General features: G+C 40.2%; 3 protein-coding genes across 5 annotated transcripts; all 3 read right to left on the bottom strand.

Annotated features, from left to right (window-relative positions):
• Positions 1 to 1,966: 1,966 nt before the first annotated feature.
• Positions 1,967 to 4,493, bottom strand: LOC137283881 (baculoviral IAP repeat-containing protein 8-like). 3 transcript variants are annotated; one of them, XM_067815572.1, is made up of 4 exons: positions 4,414 to 4,493; positions 4,234 to 4,315; positions 3,813 to 4,014; positions 1,967 to 2,888 (listed from the first exon to the last, which is right to left on the bottom strand). In XM_067815572.1, the coding sequence occupies exons 3-4, from the start codon at positions 3,949 to 3,951 to the stop codon at positions 2,017 to 2,019; spliced, it is 1,011 nt and encodes a 336-aa protein (XP_067671673.1). In that variant the 5' UTR covers positions 3,952 to 4,014; positions 4,234 to 4,315; positions 4,414 to 4,493; the 3' UTR covers positions 1,967 to 2,016. The 3 variants fall into 3 exon arrangements, with proteins under 3 accessions (XP_067671673.1, XP_067671660.1, XP_067671666.1); XM_067815559.1 differs by lacking the exons at positions 3,813 to 4,014; positions 4,234 to 4,315; positions 4,414 to 4,493 and adding an exon at positions 3,511 to 3,721; XM_067815565.1 differs by lacking the exons at positions 3,813 to 4,014; positions 4,234 to 4,315; positions 4,414 to 4,493 and adding an exon at positions 3,106 to 3,500.
• Positions 4,494 to 11,880: 7,387 nt separating this feature from the next.
• On the bottom strand, positions 11,881 to 13,668 carry LOC137276812 (baculoviral IAP repeat-containing protein 2-like). The gene is made up of 2 exons (XM_067808460.1): positions 13,452 to 13,668; positions 11,881 to 12,542 (listed from the first exon to the last, which is right to left on the bottom strand). Exons 1-2 carry the CDS (start codon positions 13,588 to 13,590, stop codon positions 11,881 to 11,883), a joined length of 801 nt encoding a protein of 266 aa, XP_067664561.1. The 5' UTR covers positions 13,591 to 13,668.
• Positions 13,669 to 21,113: 7,445 nt separating this feature from the next.
• On the bottom strand, positions 21,114 to 24,463 carry LOC137299026 (E3 ubiquitin-protein ligase XIAP-like). The gene is made up of 2 exons (XM_067831502.1): positions 23,208 to 24,463; positions 21,114 to 22,196 (listed from the first exon to the last, which is right to left on the bottom strand). The coding sequence occupies exons 1-2, from the start codon at positions 23,362 to 23,364 to the stop codon at positions 21,322 to 21,324; spliced, it is 1,032 nt and encodes a 343-aa protein (XP_067687603.1). The 5' UTR covers positions 23,365 to 24,463; the 3' UTR covers positions 21,114 to 21,321.
• Between the last annotated feature and the right edge of the window lie 615 nt (positions 24,464 to 25,078).

Raw genomic sequence — 25,078 nt, 5'->3', positions numbered from 1 at the left:
ACTTCTTTATTATGTGAAAACAACGTTTTGGAGTTAATGTTTACTCCCTTATCAGGTGAATGAGAAGGGGGTACAGAGTTATATTTATATGAACAGGTAAACAATAACAAAGTAACAAGTGAAATGAATTAACAAAAGCTGGAAGCCAGTTTAAACAAGCATTGATAGGAAGCCGACAGTTATGATATCAATGTTGGAAGCCAGTGGTAAGATTATGTTTATATAACACAGGTGAACGTCTTTATTATGAGAACACGTTAGTTCAACAGATTAATTCAGATATTCCCAATACAAAGAACATTCTACTGTCTACTTTTTATTATGCAATTTGTAACGTTACATTCTACCCATATATCCCTGTAACCAAGCAAAGCGAATAAAAAAAATATTTTTTAAAAAAAAGTTGGAACACACCAAAAGAGAGGCAACTCTAAAGTGCTTCCTGAAAGACGTGCCGCTGAAACACTGTAACCGATGATACGAAATGGCCCACAGTAACTATCACTTAATCAGTAATAATACAAATTACAGAAAATACAATCTCGTAACAACCAACGAAACATGGTCCAGACTGGATTATTTACAGGCAGCCTTCACACAGCTCGAACACTGCTGAGTGCTGAACAACAGAAAATGGAAAAGATTGCCATATATGGACTTACTGCTTTATTGCCGACGAATTATGTGTTAATAAACAAAACATAATAGCAATACTGACTCGTAAACTGGTTCAGGGACACTGTCTCTACAGCTAGTCACAAGTAACGCAGTATGTAAGATGCCAAAGAAGCAATCATATGATGTCGATAGAATATTCCTGAGTTTGGCTAAATGTAAAATAACAAAAATGAAACCACCGCCGACGCTCACTGATTATTCAATGTGAGTACAAATGACCCTATTAAAGTAAAAAAAAAAGTATCTTCTAAACAAATTAACACAGGATACTATTCCTCAAGGTGGCCCGAAGGATGTGTAAAGGGCTTGACTTGTGTCCCATGTGTAAGTAAGGCACCCATTATGCAGCAGGTATTTGGAAACTGGAGCACACGTTTTGGTATGTCTTGGGTAGAACAGGTCATGGGGACTATGTATGTTGTAAATTACCCCTCAATAGGTGAATGAAGAAATGACAAACGGGTACTATGTCAGCTCAAACCGACTGTATCAAAAGAGCTGCTTGAAGGGAATGTTTTCGGTGAAAAAGTGAATTTGTGAGCACCAGAAATGGAAAAAAGTGGACTGAAAGACACGACATGAAAAGGGCTGACTGGCATGGAATGTGTAATCAACCTCACTAACTTGCATTCAGGCATTTTGTTGAGCTGTATGGACCTGTCCTCATGCTTTGGAGCTGTGTTTCTTAGTTTTTCAAAATGCAGTACCACAATACATAAAAGCCCAGGCATTCACATGTAAACAGCATATTCACTAGTCACCAAACTACCTCCAAGATCCTGAAAGATATGTTATAAATAATATACTGGCACTGTACCCCGAATCCCCGTTCTGCACACCGGACACATGTGAACAGAAGAACCACACGAGTAGCAGCTCTACAGATAGCGACATGGCAGGAAGACATCCGATGCATCAACATCACGACATGTCTTGTCTTGTACTTCACAGATTTAAGCAGCATTTCGCTCGTCATGCCGAAGGCAGTAAGTATTCGATTCCCAACATGGATGCAATGTATGAAGCCCATTTCTGGTGCCACCAGCCATGGCATTACTAGAATATTGCTAAAAAACCTCACTCCAAGTTCCCAATGTCTTCGAAGTTGTGAATGACATACTTCAATTTACCCCTTTTCACTGAGCTGTAAGACAGGACACTTGGGAGAAGAAACACACGTACAGCAGGAAGACCGAGGCATCGCCATCATTATTCCTTCTCTCTGTAGTTCACATGTAGTTTATACATATGTACCTTTCTTTATGTCAACAATAATAAATTGGCTTTGTATTCTGCAGTCATAGCCATCTCATAGCCATCTAGACCTTCAGGGGTACGTTATGAGTAATACACTGGCACTGAACCAAGAATCCTCGAGCTGCAGACTGGACACTCCTGAATTCTGGCTGCACACGTGTAACAGTAAACCAGATGACCACATGGCAGGAGGGCAACTGAGTCTTCTTTATTGCAAGTGTTGCATAGCTTCAGCTGGCGGAGTCTCTGATTCTCAGCAGACAGTTCATGAACTGGCCCCGTCATTTCAATACCAGTCGCTCTGTTTCTCACGGCTTTATTCCGCTTATTAACACCTGTAACAAAACCGTCAACGGTCTTATAATTCCTTCCAGTTTCAATGATGTGAAGTTTCATCTCCTTCAGAATAGTTTCAAGGTCATATGCATCTAACAGCTCTTTCACAAGTGGGAGTGACGTGTTCACATCATCCAGTTTCGCTTGAAGATCTGTATCTTTGATTAGACTTGCTCCTGCAGTCTGTCGGAGGGATCTTCTGTCCGCAAGTGACCAGTCAGCACGTTCCGAGATGCCAAGTCTCTGGAAGTTCGATGTGTTTCTGATGTATCCACAACATGGATTAAACATTAGATGCACATGGAAGGGGTCATCCCCAAGCCCCCAATCCCGGAGTCCCACTCCGCAGTAGAAGCACTGCGTCTGCTCACCATCATAGTAGAAGCCTGCCGCCGCAAGAAGGTTGGGTGGAATTGGCACTGGTGCCGTGGAAAATGTTGCCAGCCTTTGGTACTGAGTTCGGTACTGAACTGCAACAGGCTTCTTCATGTCCTGTTCCAACTGTATAATGAAGGCACAACTTGGGAAGAGTTTCTGGTGTTTGACAAAGGGGTCGTCGCCTTCTGACCAGTTGTACATTCCCCCGCAGACTTCACATTGCACTTGGTAATCAAAGCCTGAAATTGTTTGAAATAATATAAGATTCATACTAACAAAAGGCCAGGATCACACAAACCCTCTCTGCACCGTCCTACTTTTGTCTGTAAAACTTAATAATAATGACACAAGAACTTGTTTATAATGGCAGATATTACTATTTCCAGATTTGCAAGTGAAGAGTTTCAAAGAGTTGTATGTCGTAATGGAAACTCTTTTGTTGAAATGAAGTCTCACACTCCAACCAGCTAGCTCGACGATATCAGGAACACATCCAGGAGAAAATTCTGTTGCATCGACCCGCAACAGAACCATCGACCCTGAATTTGTATCAGGAATAAAAAACATTCACACACATGCAGCTGATAGGCTGGCTGGGGGCTATGTCATTTTGAACAGCGTATCTGGTATTTTCAGTTGTTCGAAACAAACAAAAATATGCTACCTATCAAAGGTTTAGATTCACTTGTGTAAATGTAGACACTGACTTCGGTCAACTGTTCCAGTCTAAATTTCGCAAAATATTCCATATTGTTTAAAGAAATTGTTTACACATGAACTGATGTATTGTATAGCAAATTTGTAATGTTGAAAGATTATTGTCATGAATTCAGTAAAAGTTGAAAATTGGTAAATTCTTACCAAATTTTATTCCAGGACGCAGCTTTTCACATGCAACATATGTGCGCATGCTTTTCAGCAATTTGATGCATCGTCCTTAGTGCAGTTCATCTGCATAAGGTTTGAAGTTAGTGGAGAAATTCACCTTCGGTATAACCGCATACATATACATAACATGTAATAAGTACTCTGAGAGAGTCTCAACTTTTGATGTGTAGTTTAATAGAATTTAAGTATGTTACTCACAACCAAAGATTTACGTTTCCGATACCCAAGGACAAAATGGGACATTCAAAACAACTTGCTTTAGCTGAGTTGCTTACCCGTGAACGCGAAACCAGCTCTTGCTAGGAAATATTTGTCCACAATCCGACAAGTCCAACTCATAAATGAGTCGAGTCTACGTCTCAGTTGTTCTGATTCGCTGGTGATCTGTAGACTTGACGGCTGATTGGTGTCCATATTTTCAGAAGCTGTTTCCAAATTCTTTTCCTGATGTCCTGTCACAGTTCTTGCACTTACATTCTAGCGTGGCCGTTAACACCATGCACATGCGCAGTTGTCATATATGAGTTTGCCGTCAAATATAAGTATAGATCCACATCAGACGCCCATATTCATACCCGAGACAAAATCAAACAAAAGTGTATCGCGGATTGTCATGATATTTATTTGTCATAAATATATATTCTATGAGGTTTAAAAGAAGAAATTGAAATCACAGGAGTGGAGGCATATACTTACACATCAACGAAAGCTTGACGAACCAACACAAGTACATTTCAACATGGCGGACCAAAAGTTGTCATTTGGGAACTATAAATACCTGAAAATAACATCCACATTAATAGAAATGCACAAATACAGTGTAGGTATTTCAAGTAAGTATTTGATAGTATGCACCAGTGTAAGACATATAGATACCCATATAGGAGGAAGTTGTGATCGTTCCGTTGGTTGCAACAACGGCGTTGTAGCCCACGGAGACCATGGTTGGTAGGGTGATTCAGTGTTTATCATGTGATCTTAAAGTCACCCATTTTGTTCTGAATAGGTGGAGGGAGGTCTGTCTTCAATTTTGTATTAGAGAGGATCAGCAATCTTGTACATGACAATCTTTAAAATATTATGGCGGAAGGGGAGGAGTAATTGATTTAGTACATGACATGAGGGGGGTCCATTTACGCTGTACGTACGTTTTAAGGTAGCATTCACATCATACTCGCTTCACCATTTAAATCATCATCACCTCCTAGCCGTAAATCATGAACTGTCACTATACGTCCCTTTAGCAAATCTATCATCTAGGGTTCAAATCTTCATGATCATGTTTCATGGTTTGTCAGCACCTTTCCCGTATGGTGGGGTAGCCTAATGGTTAAAGTGTTTGCTCGTTACGCCAAAGACCCATGTTTTATTCCCGACATAGGTATAAATTTAGTATAATGTGTGAAACCCATTTCTGGTGTCCCCCACAGTGATATTGCTAAAAGCAACATAAAAACTCACTCACTCACTCACTAAAATCACTATAATCACTTGTTTAGACTACAGAATGTATAAATTTGTGCTATAAGCCAACTGTTGTCCTTATAAAATTACATTAATCAAGTCTGTTTTATGCAGATGAAGAGATAAGAACTTTGATTTTAAAAATGTCTTCTGTCTTTTTACGACAATTTAGGTGTTTAACTTCATTTTCACTTATTATCCTAAGGCTAAATTCTTCCATTGATTGGTGTCCACTGCCATGCTTGAATAATGGCAAAAGTGGCATAAAACTAAGCTGACCCACCTACTCACTTGTCCATGGAGGAAGGAAGAACATGCTTTGTGTTTGTACATTGGTGAGGTAGCTTTGTGGTCAGAGTGTTTACTCACCATGCCAAGGATACAGGTTCAATTTCAGAAATGGTTACAATGTGTAAAGCCTATTTTTGATATCCTTGCCTTTAAATTTCTTAGATATTGAGGTGGTAGTGTAGCCTAGCGGTAAAAGCATTTGCTCATCATACCAAAGAACTGGTTCGATTCCCCACATGGGTACAGTCAACCAGTTTCTGGTGTTTCCACCTTGATAATTGCCAGAATATTGCTAAAAGCAGGGTAATCCAAACTCACTCCATCACTCATTTGAACATTGACAACTGTGCCATGAAAAACCAATCTTGTTAACACACTCTCTCTTTGTCCCAGCTTTGTTCAACGCAGAAATGGCGTCTCTACATCAAGGAGAAGAACACATATGTCATTATGAGGGAGCTCCACAAGTGGGAGACAGACCGACTCAACCATGTTGCCATCATGAGTCTCATCGACATTCTCATAGGAGACGAGCCCAAAGAAGGCATGGAGGACTTGCACAAAGTGGACATCGACAAGGCTCTCCACAAGGAGCTTGATGATGCTCTGGAGGAAAGACTCAAAGAGGCCACAGATGAATCTGTCTCACAGTCTTGAGTGATGGTTCTTCCTTCGTGTAACAAACAGAAGTGATTTTGATGTTAGCTGAAACGTAATTTATCTGAAGGCGATCATAGCACTATGATAGTCATAAGTCTTTGTTAAAGTATGAGAGTTACGACTGTCGTAGCACTACGATAGTCATAAGTCTATGTTAAAGTATAGGATTTACAACTGTCGTAGCGCTATGATAGTCATAACTCTGTGTTAAGGTGTGGGTGTTACGACTGTTGTAGCGCTATGATCACTTGGAGGAAGGGGGCCATGGACTAAATGGCAGGTTAAATTGATTTGAACTGTGTAAACATCAAGGTATTTGTTAACACAGACCTGGGCCTGGGTTCTCAAAGCGATCATAGCGCTACAACTCTCTGAAGTCTGTGTTGAAGTATGGGAGGTACAAGCATCTTAGTTCTATGGTTGCCTTGTGGAAAGGGACCCAGGATTCCATGATACCATGCACAGTATAGTCTAGCAGAAAACCTTTCTTTAAGTTTTTGGTAACATTACTCAAAGACTACAAGTACAATCATTTGTAGTGGTAATGACACCATGCACATTTGCATGGCCAGGTTGTTGTTCCTCCGAGTCTCCTAATGGCCTTGACAGTTAAGATGTTATTGTGTTGTGACATAATGACGGCTGATATAAACCTTTTTATTATTAAATCATATTCATGAAATAATATGTTATTGTGTTGTGACATAATGACGGCTGATATAAACCTTTTTATTATTAAATCATATTCATGAAATAATATGTCTGCCAGAATTTTAATTTGTTTAAAGTTTCAGTTGTATTGCATCCTCAGTCTAATTAATATCTGAAGAGAAGAAATGAACTTTTGCTCATGAGGAGTCATAGTATTGTAAAAAATACCAGTTACTTTTGTCTTCTGAAAGACCTACATTGCTCCAGATAAGGGCCGTATCAACGTATTTACAACTGAAAAATATGCACCATACAGTAGGAAATAATTTAGAGAATATAACAGATATGCACCACAGCAATGGTGTACTGTCTTAGAATCATTTACAAATGTGTTTATCTGAAAAAGTATTGTTTTATTCTTTATTGATCTGTTTACACAAGAGTAGCAATGTCGTGGTGCATTATGAAATGAAACAAAAGATTATTGGTATGCCATTAAATTCCATCCTGTAGGCTATAGGTATTGTAAAGTTACTCCTATATTGAAAAAATAAGGATAATCCTAATGTTGAAAAATTATCTGGAGCTCTAGGCCTATGCTATGACAAAATGTGACATCATTTTGTTAAGGGCACAATTGTATAAGCCATCACATTTTGCTGTGTAGAGTTGCATCCCCTGGTTCAAATCCCAGAATGTCCTGTTCTGTATCTAGGTTTGCCTGCACCATGTTTGTCAGTATTCCAGTAAAGCTGTGCCACCTCATCATGTCAGACACACAGATTAATAACAGTGATTCTGTTGAATGTTGTTCAGATCATTGGTTAACCCAACTCATTCATTAGTGCTAATGTACTTGTGATATGTTGTGGATATTTTACAATGGACATGAAAAGAGGCACTACCATGTTCATAGTGTCAACTCTGGGACAGAACGGATCTCTGCAACCCATGCTTGTCATAAGAGGCTCACTGACTTGGATGACATATGTTATCATATCCCAGTTGCGCAGATCATTTCTCTTAATGTTGATCACTGGATTGTCTGGTCCAGACTTGATTATTTTCAGACCACCCCTGTGTAGGTGTAAATTTGGGGAGTGCGACATGAAACTAAACTCACTCACTCATACTGTCAACGATATGTATGAATTTGAACTATCATTGCAGTTATCTTCTTTGAGTTGGAAAGTCAGATAAGGACAAACTTTATGGGTGAACAACTTCTTTATTAAGTTGATGTAACGTTTCATTACAGATTCTTTTATCATTGTCAAGTATCCATAAAGTTTACCCTTATCTAGCATCACAGAATGATATCTGTCATATTGTTAGACATGCATCCATGTCATGATTTGTGTTTGTTACACATAACCTTATCTGTCCATATTAGTTGTTGTATTGTGAAGGCTGCGGCTGAGAGTTCAGTCCCTTGGTAGTGGCAGGATTAGAAAGTCTGTATTTTAAATATTGCTCAAAGATGTAATAAACCATACTCACTTAATTAAGGATCAAGGTAAGAATCATCCTCAATACCTCGCAGGCGTAGTTCCAATAAAGCTCCTCTAAACCCTGGATACATCTACAGCTCAGCCTGATGACTTTATTACCTCTTTTGTTTGGCTTTTTATCCAATCAGGTGTCTATGCTGGGAAGTAGAGTGTAGCAGTCACAGCTCACAGTGGCTCTTTTAATCATCTAACCGATTCAACTTGGCAACATAACCATGCAGAGGTTCTTTGAAAGAGGTAGAAGTGGTTCTTGCTGATATGTTTCTGAATGTGTCTTTATGATTTCCCCAAAGGTCACGCTGCAAACAAACCTTCGCAGTATCTTTGTTGACACTGGCATGCTGGGTTTCCTGGATTCCGCTATTCTGCGGTTGCAGAAAAAAATCCCTGAATTTACCTTGCCATGCAGAAAAACGTCTGGTCCGTGGAAAACACATTTGCATGCAGAATTTGCCATTTTCTGTCGCGGAATTCGCTCATTTTAAGAAGTGAGTGAAAACTGTCAGCAGAAACGAAAAGTAGACCTAATGTCAAAAGTAGGGTTGGTTACAGGTGAAAAGGACTGACATATGTATTGTGACAACATTTTGAAATAATCATGATTAAATATACTTTATTAATAAAGCAATTTTAAGCATTTTCAAATAATATTAGATGAATTTGACACTACAATTACATTCTCAAAATCGATCATTTTGAAAATTGAAATTATTCAGATTTCTTTTAGGTATAAAATTGTCTGCATGAAAGCAGAAGTTGTTCGTCTGCATCAAAGTTACAATCGAGAGGAGAGAAATAACTTTCAGCGAGTGTTTAATTCCCAAACACAGAAAAAGGTGTGGGTGCTTTGTCACTCGAGATGTGATGTGTACTGTCGACATACCTTTGTATCTGTGTTTGAGAATTAAACTATGAAGGTCTGTATGATGTTTTTTGTTGTTTTTTTCTAGTTGTTTTAGCCGCAGAATGTTTTGCAGAATATTGAAAAGTGGGGTGCAGAATTTGCTTAAATCCAGGAGGGACTGCTCGGTTGTAACGGCGGCTTAGCTGGTCGGCTACTTTGAGAATGCGGAGGCAGCAAAGGGAGGTAACAAAATTATCGTAGATGCCCGTTTGATGCATCATGGGTATAGTGGACTTGTCGGAACATTTACCCTGGAAATATCGAGGTGGACTTGTTGGAACATTTACCCTGGAAATATCGAGGTGGACTTGTCGGAACATTTACCCTGGAAATATCGAGGTGGACTTGTCGGAACATTTACCCTAGAAATATCGAGGTGGACTTGTCGGAACATTTACCCTGGAAATATCGAGGTGGACTTGTCGGAACATTTACCCTGGAAATATCGAGGATGTAACAAATTGGTCTTCAACACCCTCCCAAGCAGGTGAGTGAGTGAGTATGGTTTTACGCATCTTTTAGCAATATTCCAGGAATATCACAGCATTGGACACCAGAAATGGGTTTCACACATTGTGCACATGCAGGGAATTGAACCCGGGTCCTCTGCGTGACGAGCGGTGCTTTAAGCATGAGGCTACCCCTCCTGTACCTGTCAAAAGAGGTTTCAGGATAGGGTGGATAGAGGTTTCAGGATAGGATTTGGTCAGTGTAGATAATGGTATCTCAATTGCTAAGATAAAAGTCACATGATTGCCAGGCTGGAATGTTACTGAGTGTGGTATTACATAAATAGAAAAAGCCCTTCATTCTCCAAATGATTTAACCACCTTTCAGGGGTATGACTAGTCATTAACATTGTTTTTAAGTCTTTGAAGGGCATTTAGAAGTGAAATACATAAGAATGAAGATTTTTATGGATATCAACTTCTTTATTATGTGAAAACAACGTTTTGGAGTTAATGCTTACTCCCTTATCTGGTGAATGAGAATGGGGTACAGAGTTATATTTATATGAACAGGTAAACAATAACAAAGTAACAAGTGAAATGAATTAACAAAAGCTGGAAGCCAGTTTAAACAAGCATTGATAGGAAGCCGACAGTTATGATAACAATGTTGGAAGCCAGTGGTAAGATTATGTTTATATAACACACACACAGATGAACGTCTTTATTATGAGAACACAACGTTAGTTCAACAGATTAAGTCAGATATTCCCAATACAAAGAACATTCTACTGTCTAATTTTTATTATGCAATTTGTAACGTTACATTCTACCCATATATCCCTGTAACCAAGCAAAGCGAATAAAAAAATATTTTTTAAAAAAAGTTGAAACACACCAAAAGAGAGGCAACTCTAATGTGCTTCCTGAAAGACGTGCCGCTAAAACACTGTAACCGATGATACGAAATGGCCCATAATAACTATCACTTAATCAGTAATAATACAAATTACAGAAAATACAATCTCGTAACAACCAACGAAACATGGTTCAGACTGGATTATTTGCAGACAGCCTTCACACAGCTCGAACATTGCTGAGTGCTGAACAACAGAAAATGGAAAAGATTGCCATATATGGACTTACTGCTTTATTGCCGACGAAATATGTGTTAATAAAAAAACATAATAACAATACTGACTCATAAACTGGTTCAGGGACACTGTTTCTACAGCTAGTCACAAGTAACGCAGTATGTAAGATGCCAAAGAAGCAATCATGTAATATCGATATAATATTCCTGAGTTTGGCTAAATGTAAAATAACAAAAGTGAAACCACCGCCGACGCTCACTGATTATTCAATGTGAGTACAAATGACCCTATTAAAGTAAAAAAAGTATCTTCTAAACAAATTAACACAGGATACTATTCCTCAAGGTGGCCCGAAGGATGTGTAAAGGGCTTGACTTGTGTCCCATGTGTAAGTAAGGCACCCATTATGCAGCAGGTATTTGGAAACTGGAGCACACGTTTTGGTGTGTCATGGGTAGAACAGTTCATGGGGACTATGTATGTTGTAAATTACCCCTCAATAGGTGAATGAGGAAATGACAAACGGGTACTATGTCAGCTCAAACCGACTGTATCAAAAGAGCTGCTTGAAGGGAACGTTTTCGGTGAAAAAGTGAATTTGTGAGCACCAGAAATGGAAAAAAGTGGACTGAAAGACACAACATGAAAAGGGCTGACTGGCATGGAATGTGTAATCAACCTCACTAACTTGCATTCAGGGATTTTGTTGAACTGTATGGACCTGTCCTCATGCTTTGGAGCTGTGTTTCTTAGTTTTTCAAAATACAGTACCACAATACATAAAAGCCCAGGCATTCACATGTTTAAACATCATATTCACTAGTCACCAAACTACCTCCAAGATCCTGAAAGATATGTTATAAATAATATACTGGCACTGTACCCCGAATCCCCGTTCTGCACACTGGACACATGTGAACAGAAGAACCACACGAGTAGCAGCTCTACAGATAGCGACATGGCAGGAAGACATCCGATGCATCAACATCACGACATGTCTTGTCTTGTACTTCACAGATTTAAGCAGCATTTCGCTCGTCATGCCGAAGGCAGTAAGTATTCGATTCCCAACATGGATGCAATGTATGAAGCCCATTTCTGGTGCCCCCAGCCATGGCATTACTAGAATATTGCTAAACGCGGTGTTTAAAAAAACTCACTCCAAGTTCCCAATATCTTCGAAGTTGTGAATGACATACTTCAATTTACCCCTTTTCACTGAGCTGTAAGACAGGACACTTGGGAGAAGAAACACACGTACAGCAGGAAGACCGAGGCATCACCATCATTATTCCTTCTCTCTGTAGTTCACATGTAGTTTATACATATGTACCTTTCTTTATGTCAACAATAATAATGTCAACACCTGCAACAAAACCGTCAACGGTCTTATAATTCCTTCCAGTTTCAATGATGTGAAGTTTCATCTCCAGAATCATATCAAGGTCATATGCATCTAACAGCTCTTTCACAAGTGGGAGTGACGTGTTCACATCATCCACTTTCGCTTGAAGATCTGTATCTTTGATTAGACATGCTCCTGTAGTCTCTCGGAGGGATCTTCTGTCCGCAAGTGACCAATCAGCACGTTCCAAGATGCCAAGTCTCTGGAAGTTCGATGTGTTTCTGATGTATCCACAACATGGATTAAACATTAGATGCACATGGAAGGGGTCATCCCCAAGTCCCCAATCCCGGAGTCCCACTCCGCAGAAGAAGCACCGCGTCTGCTCACCATCATAGTAGAAGCCTGCCGCCGCAAAAAGGTTGGGTGGAATTGGCACTGGTGCCGTGGAAAATGTTGCCAGCCTTTGGTACTGAGTTTGGTACTGAACTGCAACAGGTTTCTTCATGTCCTGTTCCAACTGTATAATAAAGGCACAACTAGGGAAGAGTTTCTGGTGTTCGACAAAGGGGTCGTCTCCTTCTGACCAGTTGTACATTCCCCCGCAGACCTCACATTGCACTTGGTAATCAAAGCCTGAAATTGTTTGAAATAAGATTCATACTAACAACAAGGCCAGATCACCCAAACCCTCTCTGCACCGTCCTATTTTTATCTGTACAGCTTAGTAATAATGACACAAGAATTTGTTTATAATGGCAGATATTACTATTTCCAGATTTGCACAAAGTTTAGACTTTCAAAGGGTTGTATGTCGTAATGGAAACTCTTGTTGAAAAGAGTCCAACCAGCTAGCCCGACGATATCAGGAACACATTGTGGAGAAAATTCTTTTGCATCGACACGCAACCACCGATTGACCCAAAAAAGTCAGAACATTCGACCGTGAATTTGTATCAGGAATAAACACATTCACACACATGCAGCTGATAAGCTACAGCGTATCTGGTATTTTCAATTGTTCGAAACAAACAAATAATATGCTACCTATCAAAGGTTTAGATTCACTTGTGCAAATGTAGCCACTGACTTCAGTCAACTGTTCCAAACTAAATTTCGCACAATATTCCATACTGTGTAAAGATATTGTTTTCACATGAACTGCTGTATTGTATAACAAATTTGTAATGTTGAAAAGTGTGTTGTCATGCATTCAGTAAATGGTGAAAATTGGCAAATTCTTGACGAAATTTTATTTAACTTTTCACATGCACCATATGTGGGCATGCTTTTCAGCAATTTGATGCATCATCCTCGTGCAGTTCATCTGCATAAGGTGTGAGGTTGGTTCCGCAAAGTTCGTGGTGAAATTCATCTTCGGCATACATATACACAACATTTTAATGAGTGCTCTAAGTAAGTCTCAACTTGTGATGGGTAGTTTAATAGAATTTAAGTATGTTACTCACAACCAAACATTTACGTTGCCGATACCTAGGACAAAATGAGGCATTCAAAACGACTTGATTTAGCTGAGTTGCTTACCCGTGAACGCGAAACCAGCTCTTGCTAGGAAATATTTGTCCACAATCCGACAAGTCCAACTCTGAAATGAGTCGAGTCTTCGTCTCAGTTGTTCTGATTCGCTTGTGATCTGTAGACTTGACGGCTGATTAGCGTCCATATTTACAGAAGCTCTTTTCAAGTCCTTTCGTTATGACTTTGCATTTGAGCACTTGAGGTCTCATAGCATGGCCGTTCAACAGTATGGACATGCGCAGTTCTCATATGATTGTGCCGCCAAATACAAAGTATTTATAGATCCACATAAGACGCCCATATTCACACCCGAGACAAAATCAGACAAAAGTGTTTCGCGGATTATCATGATATTCATTTGACATAAATATATATTCTATGAGTTTAAAAAGGAGAAACTGAAATCACACGACTGAAGCATATACTTACGCATCAACGAAAGCTTGACGAAACAACACAAATGCATTCCAACATGGCTGCTTTGAACCTGCCATTCACATAATACCTCGAAATAAAATCCATCTTAACAGAAATACACAAATACAGTATCTAGGTATTTCAAGTCTAAGTATTTCATGGTATGTACCCACTTCATCTTCAGAATGTTGGACATACAGATGCCCTTGTTAGGAGAAAGTAGTGATCGTTCCTTTGGTTGCAACAACGGTGCTGAAAGGCATGGAGGATGGTTAGTTAACCGTCGTCGGTCGGTCGGTCGATTCAGTATTTATCACGTGATCTTGCTTCGTGTTTCTGGTCACATGTACTAATGACGTGGACGGGAAATGAGACTGTTGAGGCGGTGTTCACAGCAGACAAATCAGATCTGTCAGTAAATATCCGTTTTTAACTATGTTATGTTATAAATAATATACTGGCACTGTACCCCGAATCCCCGTTCTGCACACTGGACACATGTGAACAGAAGAACCACACGAGTAACTGCTTTAGCTGAGTTGCTTACCCGTGAACGCGAAACCAGCTCTTGCTAGGAAATATTTGTCCACAATCCGACAAGTCCAACTCTGAAATGAGTCGAGTCTTCGTCTCAGTTGTTCTGATTCGCTTGTGATCTGTAGACTTGACGGCTGATTAGCGTCCATATTTACAGAAGCTCTTTTCAAGTCCTTTCGTTATGACTTTGCATTTGAGCACTTGAGGTCTCATAGCATGGCCGTTCAACAGTATGGACATGCGCAGTTCTCATATGATTGTGCCGCCAAATACAAAGTATTTATAGATCCACATAAGACGCCCATATTCACACCCGAGACAAAATCAGACAAAAGTGTTTCGCGGATTATCATGATATTCATTTGACATAAATATATATTCTATGAGTTTAAAAAGGAGAAACTGAAATCACACGACTGAAGCATATACTTACGCATCAACGAAAGCTTGACGAAACAACACAAATGCATTCCAACATGGCTGCTTTGAACCTGCCATTCACATAATACCTCGAAATAAAATCCATCTTAACAGAAATACACAAATACAGTATCTAGGTATTTCAAGTCTAAGTATTTCATGGTATGTACCCACTTCATCTTCAGAATGTTGGACATACAGATGCCCTTGTTAGGAGAAAGTAGTGATCGTTCCTTTAGTTGCAACAACGGTGCTGAAAGGCATGGAGGATGGTTAGTTAACCGTCGTCGGTCGGTCGGTCGATTCAGTATTTATCACGTGATCTTGCTTCGTGTTTCTGGTCACATGTACTAATGACGTGGACGGGAAATGAGACTGTTGAGGCGGTGTTCACAGCAGACAAATCAGATCTGTCAGTAAATATCCGTTTTTAACTATGTTATGTTATAAATAATATACTGGCACTGTACCCCGAATCCCCGTTCTGCACACTGGACACATGTGAACAGAAGAACCACACGAGTAACTGCTTTAGCTGAGTTGCTTACCCGTGAACGCGAAACCAGCTCTTGCTAGGAAATATTTGTCCACAATCCGACAAGTCCAACTCTGAAATGAGTCGAGTCTTCGTCTCAGTTGTTCTGATTCGCTTGTGATCTGTAGACTTGACGGCTGATTAGCGTCCATATTTACAGAAGCTCTTTTCAAGTCCTTTCGTTATGACTTTGCATTTGAGCACTTGAGGTCTCATAGCATGGCCGTTCAACAGTATGGACATGCGCAGTTCTCATATGATTGTGCCGCCAAATACAAAGTATTTATAGATCCACATAAGACGCCCATATTCACACCCGAGACAAAATCAGACAAAAGTGTTTCGCGGATTATCATGATATTCATTTGACATAAATATATATTCTATGAGTTTAAAAAGGAGAAACTGAAATCACACGACTGAAGCATATACTTACGCATCAACGAAAGCTTGACGAAACAACACAAATGCATTCCAACATGGCTGCTTTGAACCTGCCATTCACATAATACCTCGAAATAAAATCCATCTTAACAGAAATACACAAATACAGTATCTAGGTATTTCAAGTCTAAGTATTTCATGGTATGTACCCACTTCATCTTCAGAATGTTGGACATACAGATGCCCTTGTTAGGAGAAAGTAGTGATCGTTCCTTTGGTTGCAACAACGGTGCTGAAAGGCATGGAGGATGGTTAGTTAACCGTCGTCGGTCGGTCGGTCGATTCAGTATTTATCACGTGATCTTGCTTCGTGTTTCTGGTCACATGTACTAATGACGTGGACGGGAAATGAGACTGTTGAGGCGGTGTTCACAGCAGACAAATCAGATCTGTCAGTAAATATCCGTTTTTAACTATGTTATGTTATAAATAATATACTGGCACTGTACCCCGAATCCCCGTTCTGCACACTGGACACATGTGAACAGAAGAACCACACGAGTAACTGCTTTAGCTGAGTTGCTTACCCGTGAACGCGAAACCAGCTCTTGCTAGGAAATATTTGTCCACAATCCGACAAGTCCAACTCTGAAATGAGTCGAGTCTTCGTCTCAGTTGTTCTGATTCGCTTGTGATCTGTAGACTTGACGGCTGATTAGCGTCCATATTTACAGAAGCTCTTTTCAAGTCCTTTCGTTATGACTTTGCATTTGAGCACTTGAGGTCTCATAGCATGGCCGTTCAACAGTATGGACATGCGCAGTTCTCATATGATTGTGCCGCCAAATACAAAGTATTTATAGATCCACATAAGACGCCCATATTCACACCCGAGACAAAATCAGACAAAAGTGTTTCGCGGATTATCATGATATTCATTTGACATAAATATATATTCTATGAGTTTAAAAAGGAGAAACTGAAATCACACGACTGAAGCATATACTTACGCATCAACGAAAGCTTGACGAAACAACACAAATGCATTCCAACATGGCTGCTTTGAACCTGCCATTCACATAATACCTCGAAATAAAATCCATCTTAACAGAAATACACAAATACAGTATCTAGGTATTTCAAGTCTAAGTATTTCATGGTATGTACCCACTTCATCTTCAGAATGTTGGACATACAGATGCCCTTGTTAGGAGAAAGTAGTGATCGTTCCTTTGGTTGCAACAACGGTGCTGAAAGGCATGGAGGATGGTTAGTTAACCGTCGTCGGTCGGTCGGTCGATTCAGTATTTATCACGTGATCTTGCTTCGTGTTTCTGGTCACATGTACTAATGACGTGGACGGGAAATGAGACTGTTGAGGCGGTGTTCACAGCAGACAAATCAGATCTGTCTGTAAATATCCGTTTTTAACTATTGTATCTTGTATGGACAGGGAAACTACGTGACTATCTCTTTTTCTGTTACACACAGATTGTGAAATCAGTCATTACATGAAATGACGAAAAGGGTCAGAAATTTCGCGTCATTTGGGGTAACAACAGTTAGTACACTGCAGTCATTTGATGACATTTCATCTATATGAGGTGGACTGGGGGTTGTGAGGTATGACTGCTCAGGACACAGCAAGTGTCAAACAAACAGGTGCAAATACTTCAAAGTCAAACTGAAGTGCAACAGTCGTTGTCACAACAGTTTTAACTGTTACTGACAATTCCCTACATTTTAAACCCGTGTCAAGAAAGTGATATAGATAATATTAAAATAGCACAAAAGTATGTATTCTTCTCTTCACACGTGTCACAAGATACACGAATTTACTGAACGTACACGATTGTGGAAACCTACTCTGCACTGCCCCTTCTGTCTTCGTGGTGACAACCGATTAGTAGGTCAATTACAAATCTCTGTGAGTAGTGCAGTTGTGAATGTTATGGTCCCTCTGCTTCGCTTGGGGGACTATCTTTTGCATTGTGTTTTTGTGCCCCAAGTTCGCTTGGTATAATGCCATACACGCTTTATATATATTCATTCTTACCTATGTATTAAGTGGTATGGTCACTGCACTCTGCAGGACAGGGGGTGATAGCCAAGGGGCGTGGCTCAGTCAGGTGCTGAAATGGCCTCCTGTTAGTATTCAAAATGAACCTGGCTGAGGTACATAGAACGGGTCTGTGCCTATCAGTAGGATATATTTACACGATAGTGTTGTAAACACATTCATGAATTTACTTTTGACCTTTTGCTATAAATTTAGATTGTTCACTTCCACTTTGCTTCAGAAAACCCGGGATATTATTGACATTCAGCAACCAATGCTTGTCATCAGAGGTGACTCATGGTCAGATTGACGGACTTGGTGGATGTATGTTGCACTGATCGATGCAGTGATCATGTCAATCACTGCATTGTCTGATTCCAACCATACGACCTCAGCTGACACTACAACTGCCTTTCTACGGTTACTGGGGTATCATTGGGTGTGGACAGCACCCGCAACTCATCCTTACACTTCACCATGAAAGCGGAGGGTTATACTTTCCCCGCTACTCGGAACATTTAGACCAGCAAAATACACCCCCTATATCTACTGATCACATTCTTCACAGGGAAAGTCCAGCACATCACAGCTTTCTCAGAATGGAGCCCACGTGACCACGGACAGTTGTAATGTGAAACCCATGTCCAGGCACCTTGGTCGTCTGGGTATAACCTCCTATTGTAGAGGGATGGTACAGAAACTATATTACCTTGAGGTACTTGTTCAGGGTATTTTCAACATTAACACTGAAAACGATACTGATTAATAACATGTTTTACTATATGATAAATATATAATTCTTATTGCTTTCTATTGCTATAATGAGCATATTCATCAGTTACTAACATACCTCCAAGATCCTCAAAGATAAGTAATGAGTAATATACTGGCACTGCCCCGCGAATGCCCGCACTGCACACTGGACACTTGTGAACAGAAGATCCACACGAGTAGAAGCTCCCCAGATTATCACGTGGCAGGAAGACAACCGAGGTATCAACATCACAGCATGTCGTGTCTGGTAGTTCGAAAAGTTAAACATAATTCCGGGCTTTTTTCGGCATCTTTGATATTTACCTACCCGAGAAGATCCGGGATAAATTAGCTCTTCAAGCCATACTTGCCACAAATGGCAGGTATGCTTATCGTAAGGGGCGACTGTCGGGATTGGGTTGTCAGGCTCGCTAACTTGGTTGACACGTCATCGGTTCCCATTTGCGCAGATCAATGTTCATGCTGTTAATCACTGGACTGTCTGGTCCAGACTCGACTATCTACAGACCGTCCCACGACAGCTGGAATATTGCTGAGTGTGGCGTAAAACTAAGCTCACTCACTCATCCATTTGATATTTAACGCTCACGCAAAGGGGGCGGTAATTTAGCCTAGTGGCAAAGGCATTCGCTTGTCATGCCGATGACCCCGGTTCAAATGCCAACATGGGTACAATGTATGAAGTCAATTTCCGGTTGTCCCCGCAATGGCATTGCTGGAATATTGCTAAATGCTGCATAAAATTCACTTCACTCACTTACTCCAAGTCCCATTATCTTCGAAGTTGAATGATGTACCCGCACTGTACCCCGAATCACTGGTCTGCACACAGGATTTGACAGAAGCAGACGCACAGCAGATGACCACGTGGCAGGAAGACAACCAAGGCATCTACATCATTGTACGTCGTACTCTGTGTTGTACCTCAGGGATCTACAGGTGTTTCTTATATGTTAATGATAATACATTGGCTGTGTTCAGTTCATGCTAAATAGTAATAATAATCCCTTCTGTGCGATGATATTAATGTTGTTGGAATGGAGGATTTCTTGGTTCGCTTTAAGCAGCAGCACCGTTCACTTAGTCTGTGTGTCTGAGAGTTTCAGATAGCCACGTGCAAGTTATACGAGGGGATGTCAAGAAGAAGTCAGTCTTACTATGTTCACCATGTCCAATCTTTGTGACGTTTCCATTTCATTCTTAATGGATCATTAACGAAGCTAGATCCAAAGTTTCACATGTGTGGGTAATGTGGTTCACGAGATATCAGTCATCACAATACAACGTTTGGCTTCATATATGAACAGTGAAGTCTGTTGTCCTTATGATTACGTCATCTGGAAGGGGGTGGGTAATGTCTCCAAAACAAGCATTTTCAGTAAACATGAAGGGGGAGTCACCTCAACAAGCGATTGCAGTTTCAAATAGCCTTTTTATGCACTTTAATACCTAAGTTTGATTCTTCTACCAATCTATTTGGCATTTTTAGATAAAACGTCAAACAACATAGGGATGGTGAGACTGGAAAATAGTAAAACCAATTTGTTTGAGGTTCACAGATAACATGTAGAAACATAAAACATAAAGACAGCATCATTGTGGCAGTGAGTGTTGTCGTTTGGTGTGGTTACCCCCTAGTCTTGTTGAATACCCTAAATGAAAATATAAATACCCTCTCCTTTCACAGGGACCTGATTCAGATATTTCATAAGTTATGAAATTAAATGCACGGCAAAAGACACGGTAAATGACAGCGGAAATAGCGGAAAAACAGCTTCCTTATTAATGTAAGAAAGGTGAATGTGATAGATCTTTGTTATGCACCATCGCTGTGCCCATCGTGTGTGTGTGAGGTGTCTGGTGTTCCCAGGGACCAAACTTTAAACAGCAAATTAAGGCAGTTTAAGACACGAAGGGTACCTATGTCCTCTCATATTTAAGGGTCACAGTACTGAGTCATAATAGCAATTCGGTCTCAATGGGATTTGATATTTTTCAGGATTTCCAGAACAGTAATTCATTTAGAGTGTACACATATCGCCTCAGTTTCAACGGGCTAAGGATTAATAAGGATTAATAAGCAATACATGTATGGCTATTCAGAGTGTGTACGATATCTGCAAACACAGTTTACATTCATTGTGGGAGAAGGTGGTTGATGTTTAGATTACACCCTCTACTTCGTATATCTATCTAGTACTGTCAGCATTAGCATATTAGACAGTAAAGTGCTTTTAACGGGCACATTTACAACGATCTGGATAAAACCTGACTAAGAAGGTGTACCAACGCGGTCTCTCGCTTCCGTACAGATGCGTTGTCAGTTATTCCTTAGTTGCGTTTAATCGCACGACGTTTAATTCCTAAACACTAGCGATAATTTTAACAGGGTTTTGCTGTTAAAACGGTGATGCATTTGTTATATATTGTACACCAGTACTGTTTTGAAAATAACCATTGTTTAGTTGGTAAACACTTGTTTATAACTTAACAACATTTAGATAACAAACACACAATGCTGTTTACAAACGAATGACAAAAAGGCGTTTAATATTGTGTTTCACATACAAAATCATTGTTACAATGAGAATGAAGATTTTTATGGATATCAACTTCTTTATGAGAGAACACAACGTTTCGGAGTTAATGCTTACTCCTTCATCATCTTCATTCTTATGTATTTTCACTTCTAAATGACATTCAAAGACTTGATTGTTACAAATGAATGCATTTAGACCTTCAGAGGTACGTTATGAGTAATACACTGGCACTGAACCAAGAATCCTCGAGCTGCAGACTGGACACTCCTGAATTGTGGCTGCACACGTGTAACAGCTAACCAGATGACCACATGGCAGCAGGGCAACTGAGTCTTCATTATTGCACGTGTTGCATAGCTTCAGCTGGCGAAGTCTCTGATTCTCAGCAGACAGTTCATGAACTGGTCCCGTCATTTCAATACCAGTTGCTCGGTTTCTCACGGCTTTATTCCGCTTATTAACACCTGCAACGAAACCTTCCACGGTCTTATAATTCCTTCCAGTTTCAATGACATGGAGTTTCATCTCCTTCAGAATAGTTTCAAGGTCATATGCATCTAACAGCTCTTTCACAAGTGGGAGTGACGTGTTCACATCATCCAGTTTCACTAGAAGATCTGTATCTTTGATTAGACTTGCTCCTGCAGTCTGTCGGAGGGATCTTCTGTCCGCAAGTGACCAGTCAGCACGTTCCGAGATGCCAAGTCTCTGGAAGTTCGATGTGTTTCTGATGTATCCACAACATGGATTAAACATTAGATGCACATGGAAGGGGTCATCCCCAAGCCCCCAATCCCGGAGTCCCACTCCGCAGTAGAAGCACCGCGTCTGCTCACCATCATAGTAGAAGCCTGCCGCCGCAAGAAGGTTGGGTGGAATTGGCACTGGTGCCGTGGAAAATGACGTTCTTCGTTCAGCCAGTTTATTGTACTGAGGTTTAACAGCTTTCCTGTTGTCCACTGCCGCCTGCAGGATGAAGGCACAGCAAGGAAAGAACTTCTGATGTAGAGTGAACGGGTTATCCCCTGGGGCCCAGTCGTACATCTTTCCTTTGCAGAATGCACATTGCACCTTGTCACCGGGACCTGAAATTGCATCCCCAACACATATACGTCATAGCCAAGACTGCCTTGACTACTAGATTTCAGAATGCAGCAAATACATATTGATGTCATAATGACGGTTGAAAGAGTGGCTGAAGTTTCAAACAGCAACACTGCTTGATGTAGTCAAATGTTTAGGTGAGCCACCTTCATATTGACAGGGAGTCTCCCAAGCCCTACTGTTTTCCCTTTACATAAGTGTTCACCTTTGCCATCTTATTATTTCTGTGGTTCTTGTATTTGCATATATAGCTCCATGTTTTCTAGATTTCATTTGTTTGGGGTTTCGTAGTCTTCAACATTAAAGATATCGGCCCAATGTTCGGCTGCAAACTCCGTAATCAAACAACTCATAAATGTCAATACCAGCCCCAAACTCCATGCGCAGGCTTGCAAAACCTATAACCCCAATATCACAACGCATAACAAACCTCATAACGCAATATAACCTATATAAGTTAAAACAGAAGACCATCCCATCCAGTATCATCACACCTACACTATAGTACCTTTAAACATAAAAAAACAAAACACTCCTCCAAAATAAATAAACAAACAAACCTAAATATCGAGAAGAAAAAAACACACCGCCGGTTTACATAATTAAACACCGGCCAAATCGGTTTGAAAATGAAGAGGCCCGATGAAGGTGTAAGAATGCACTTTGAAAATCATGTTCCTCATAATTCAGATCGTCCATGAATTTCTCCCTTCAAGTGTAACCCTTAGAGGATGAGATTCATCTGAAGACAATGAATAAAGGAGTGTTTTCAACGCACAACGTCTTTACTCCTTGTCACGCCTCTTCACCCCCACCGAAAGTAACACTGAAAATTGGTGAACAAATATGTTCTTTGTCTCAAAGATGTGCACATGAATAATTGTTTAACTGGATGTAAAATATGAAACAAGATTCCATAATTGATAATCTGAAACAACGTACTCAGTGTAATGATGTGTATAGGATAATTCAAAGAAACTAAATAAACCTACCAATGAACTGGAATCCAGCTCGTGCTAGAGCATGCTTGCTGACAGCTTGGCTCCTCCAGTTCTGATATGTCTCAAGCCGCCGTTTGAATTCCTGTGACTCATTGTTCATCTGTAGGTGGACTTTTGAGATGACACTTGGCATCAGATTACTTTCCATCTCTTTCGCAAGAAGGTTTGTGGCAAATACTGAGCAATTGTTGGCGCGTTAATGAGTGTTACCAGTCAAGCTTTCCTGAGTTCCTGAGCATGCGCACACGCAAGTAGAAACCCGTAGTTTCTCTAATAATCTCGAGATTTCAAATGATCTGTGGATCTCAATTTATATCCTGAAGATACCTCTTGATACCCATGACAGTTATTCAATAACAGAAGGAGGGCATTTTCTGGGCTTACGTCCACAGGGCACATGGCCCGGTAATTGGCCTAAATTAATGAAAGTGCTTTTTTTCAGTTCTCCTTAAACTGGAAAAACCCACCTGATCTATTTATAGACCCATGTAAGGCGGGTTTGAACTACATGTATAAGCAGCTATCTCAATGACAAAATACAGCAACAGCCATTCGTTGAACAACGTTCATTTCAAAGCTGCCTCTTTCTTTCATACACAGATAATCAAAATTATATACAAGCTCATAAGGATGAAACACTCGTTTATGGTTGCCATTTCAGCTTCCCTGAGCATGCGCACACGCAAGTAGAAACCTGTATTGTTTTTTTAATAATTTCCAGATCTGAAATAATCAGTGGATCTCAAATGCTTGCCTCGTCTTGATACCCACACCAATTATTCAATAACAGAAAACAGAAACAGTTTCAGGGCTATCTTACAGTGGGCACGTGGCTAAATTTATGAATGTACTTATTATAGGAAAGTGTTCTCTTTAAACTGGAAAAACCCACCTAGTCTATATATAGATCCACGTAAGTCGGGTCGAGACTACAAGCAGCCATCTCAATGACAAAATATAACGACAATCTTTCGTTGAACAACGTTTAATTCAAAGCTGCATGTTTATCTCTTTCACAGGTAATCAAAACAATATACAAGGTCACAACAACGAAACATACTCACATCGTCACACAGCATTGGAAAGATGTTCATGAACCAATGACATACCACCCACCATGGTTGGCTCAAAACACTGGCAGCTGCTGGCTATAAATAATGGGAACGATGACTTACTTAAATGCACAGTCTCTACAATTCCTGGCTCCTAATACCGTACATTCGACAGTGTGAACACACTTTCTCACTGGATAACAAGTTTATTAACGTTGAACGAAAAATCGTGAATCGTGGCTGTCGATTGGCTGCTGGTAGAGGAACGACCAATGAAGAGCTAGTCACGTGAAAATGGCCTCACTCTGGTGGCAAGGTGACATGGCCCACATATTAGTTTGCTTAGATAGTGTTCAAAGAAGAAATACCATACCACTGAGTAAAGTGGTTTTCTAACCAGCCAAGTTTCTATAATTGGCATGCACAACCTAACATAGCACAGCTGCTTGCTAACATTGTACAGCTCACAACAACCAGGGTTAATCCACAAGAGTCTCTTCTAGAGTCTCCCTGGAATAATGTAGTGTCTGAACAATATCATTCTGTCTGCGGAAACAACCGCACGCACGCTACAGAAAGATAGTAACATCTTCGTGTTGTGATCAGTAACAAGGTACACATACCATAGTATAATCAATCTTTGGGTGATTCCCCTTGATGCCATAATTAGAAGGGGAATCCCAAGTTGAGACAGTTAAATATAGACCTCTGAAAACTATTTTGGTAACTGGTCCAAATCACGACGCGTCTAAGAAACTGGTAAGGAATTCAGATTCGTGTGTACTTTCAGAATTGTCGGCATGAAAACAA

Source organism: Haliotis asinina, chromosome 1 (assembly GCF_037392515.1).
Source record: "Haliotis asinina isolate JCU_RB_2024 chromosome 1, JCU_Hal_asi_v2, whole genome shotgun sequence".
In the NCBI taxonomy this organism is placed as follows: domain Eukaryota; kingdom Metazoa; phylum Mollusca; class Gastropoda; order Lepetellida; family Haliotidae; genus Haliotis; species Haliotis asinina.
The sequence above is the reverse complement of the archived record's forward strand: the minus strand, read 5'-3'. Positions and strand labels throughout refer to the sequence as shown.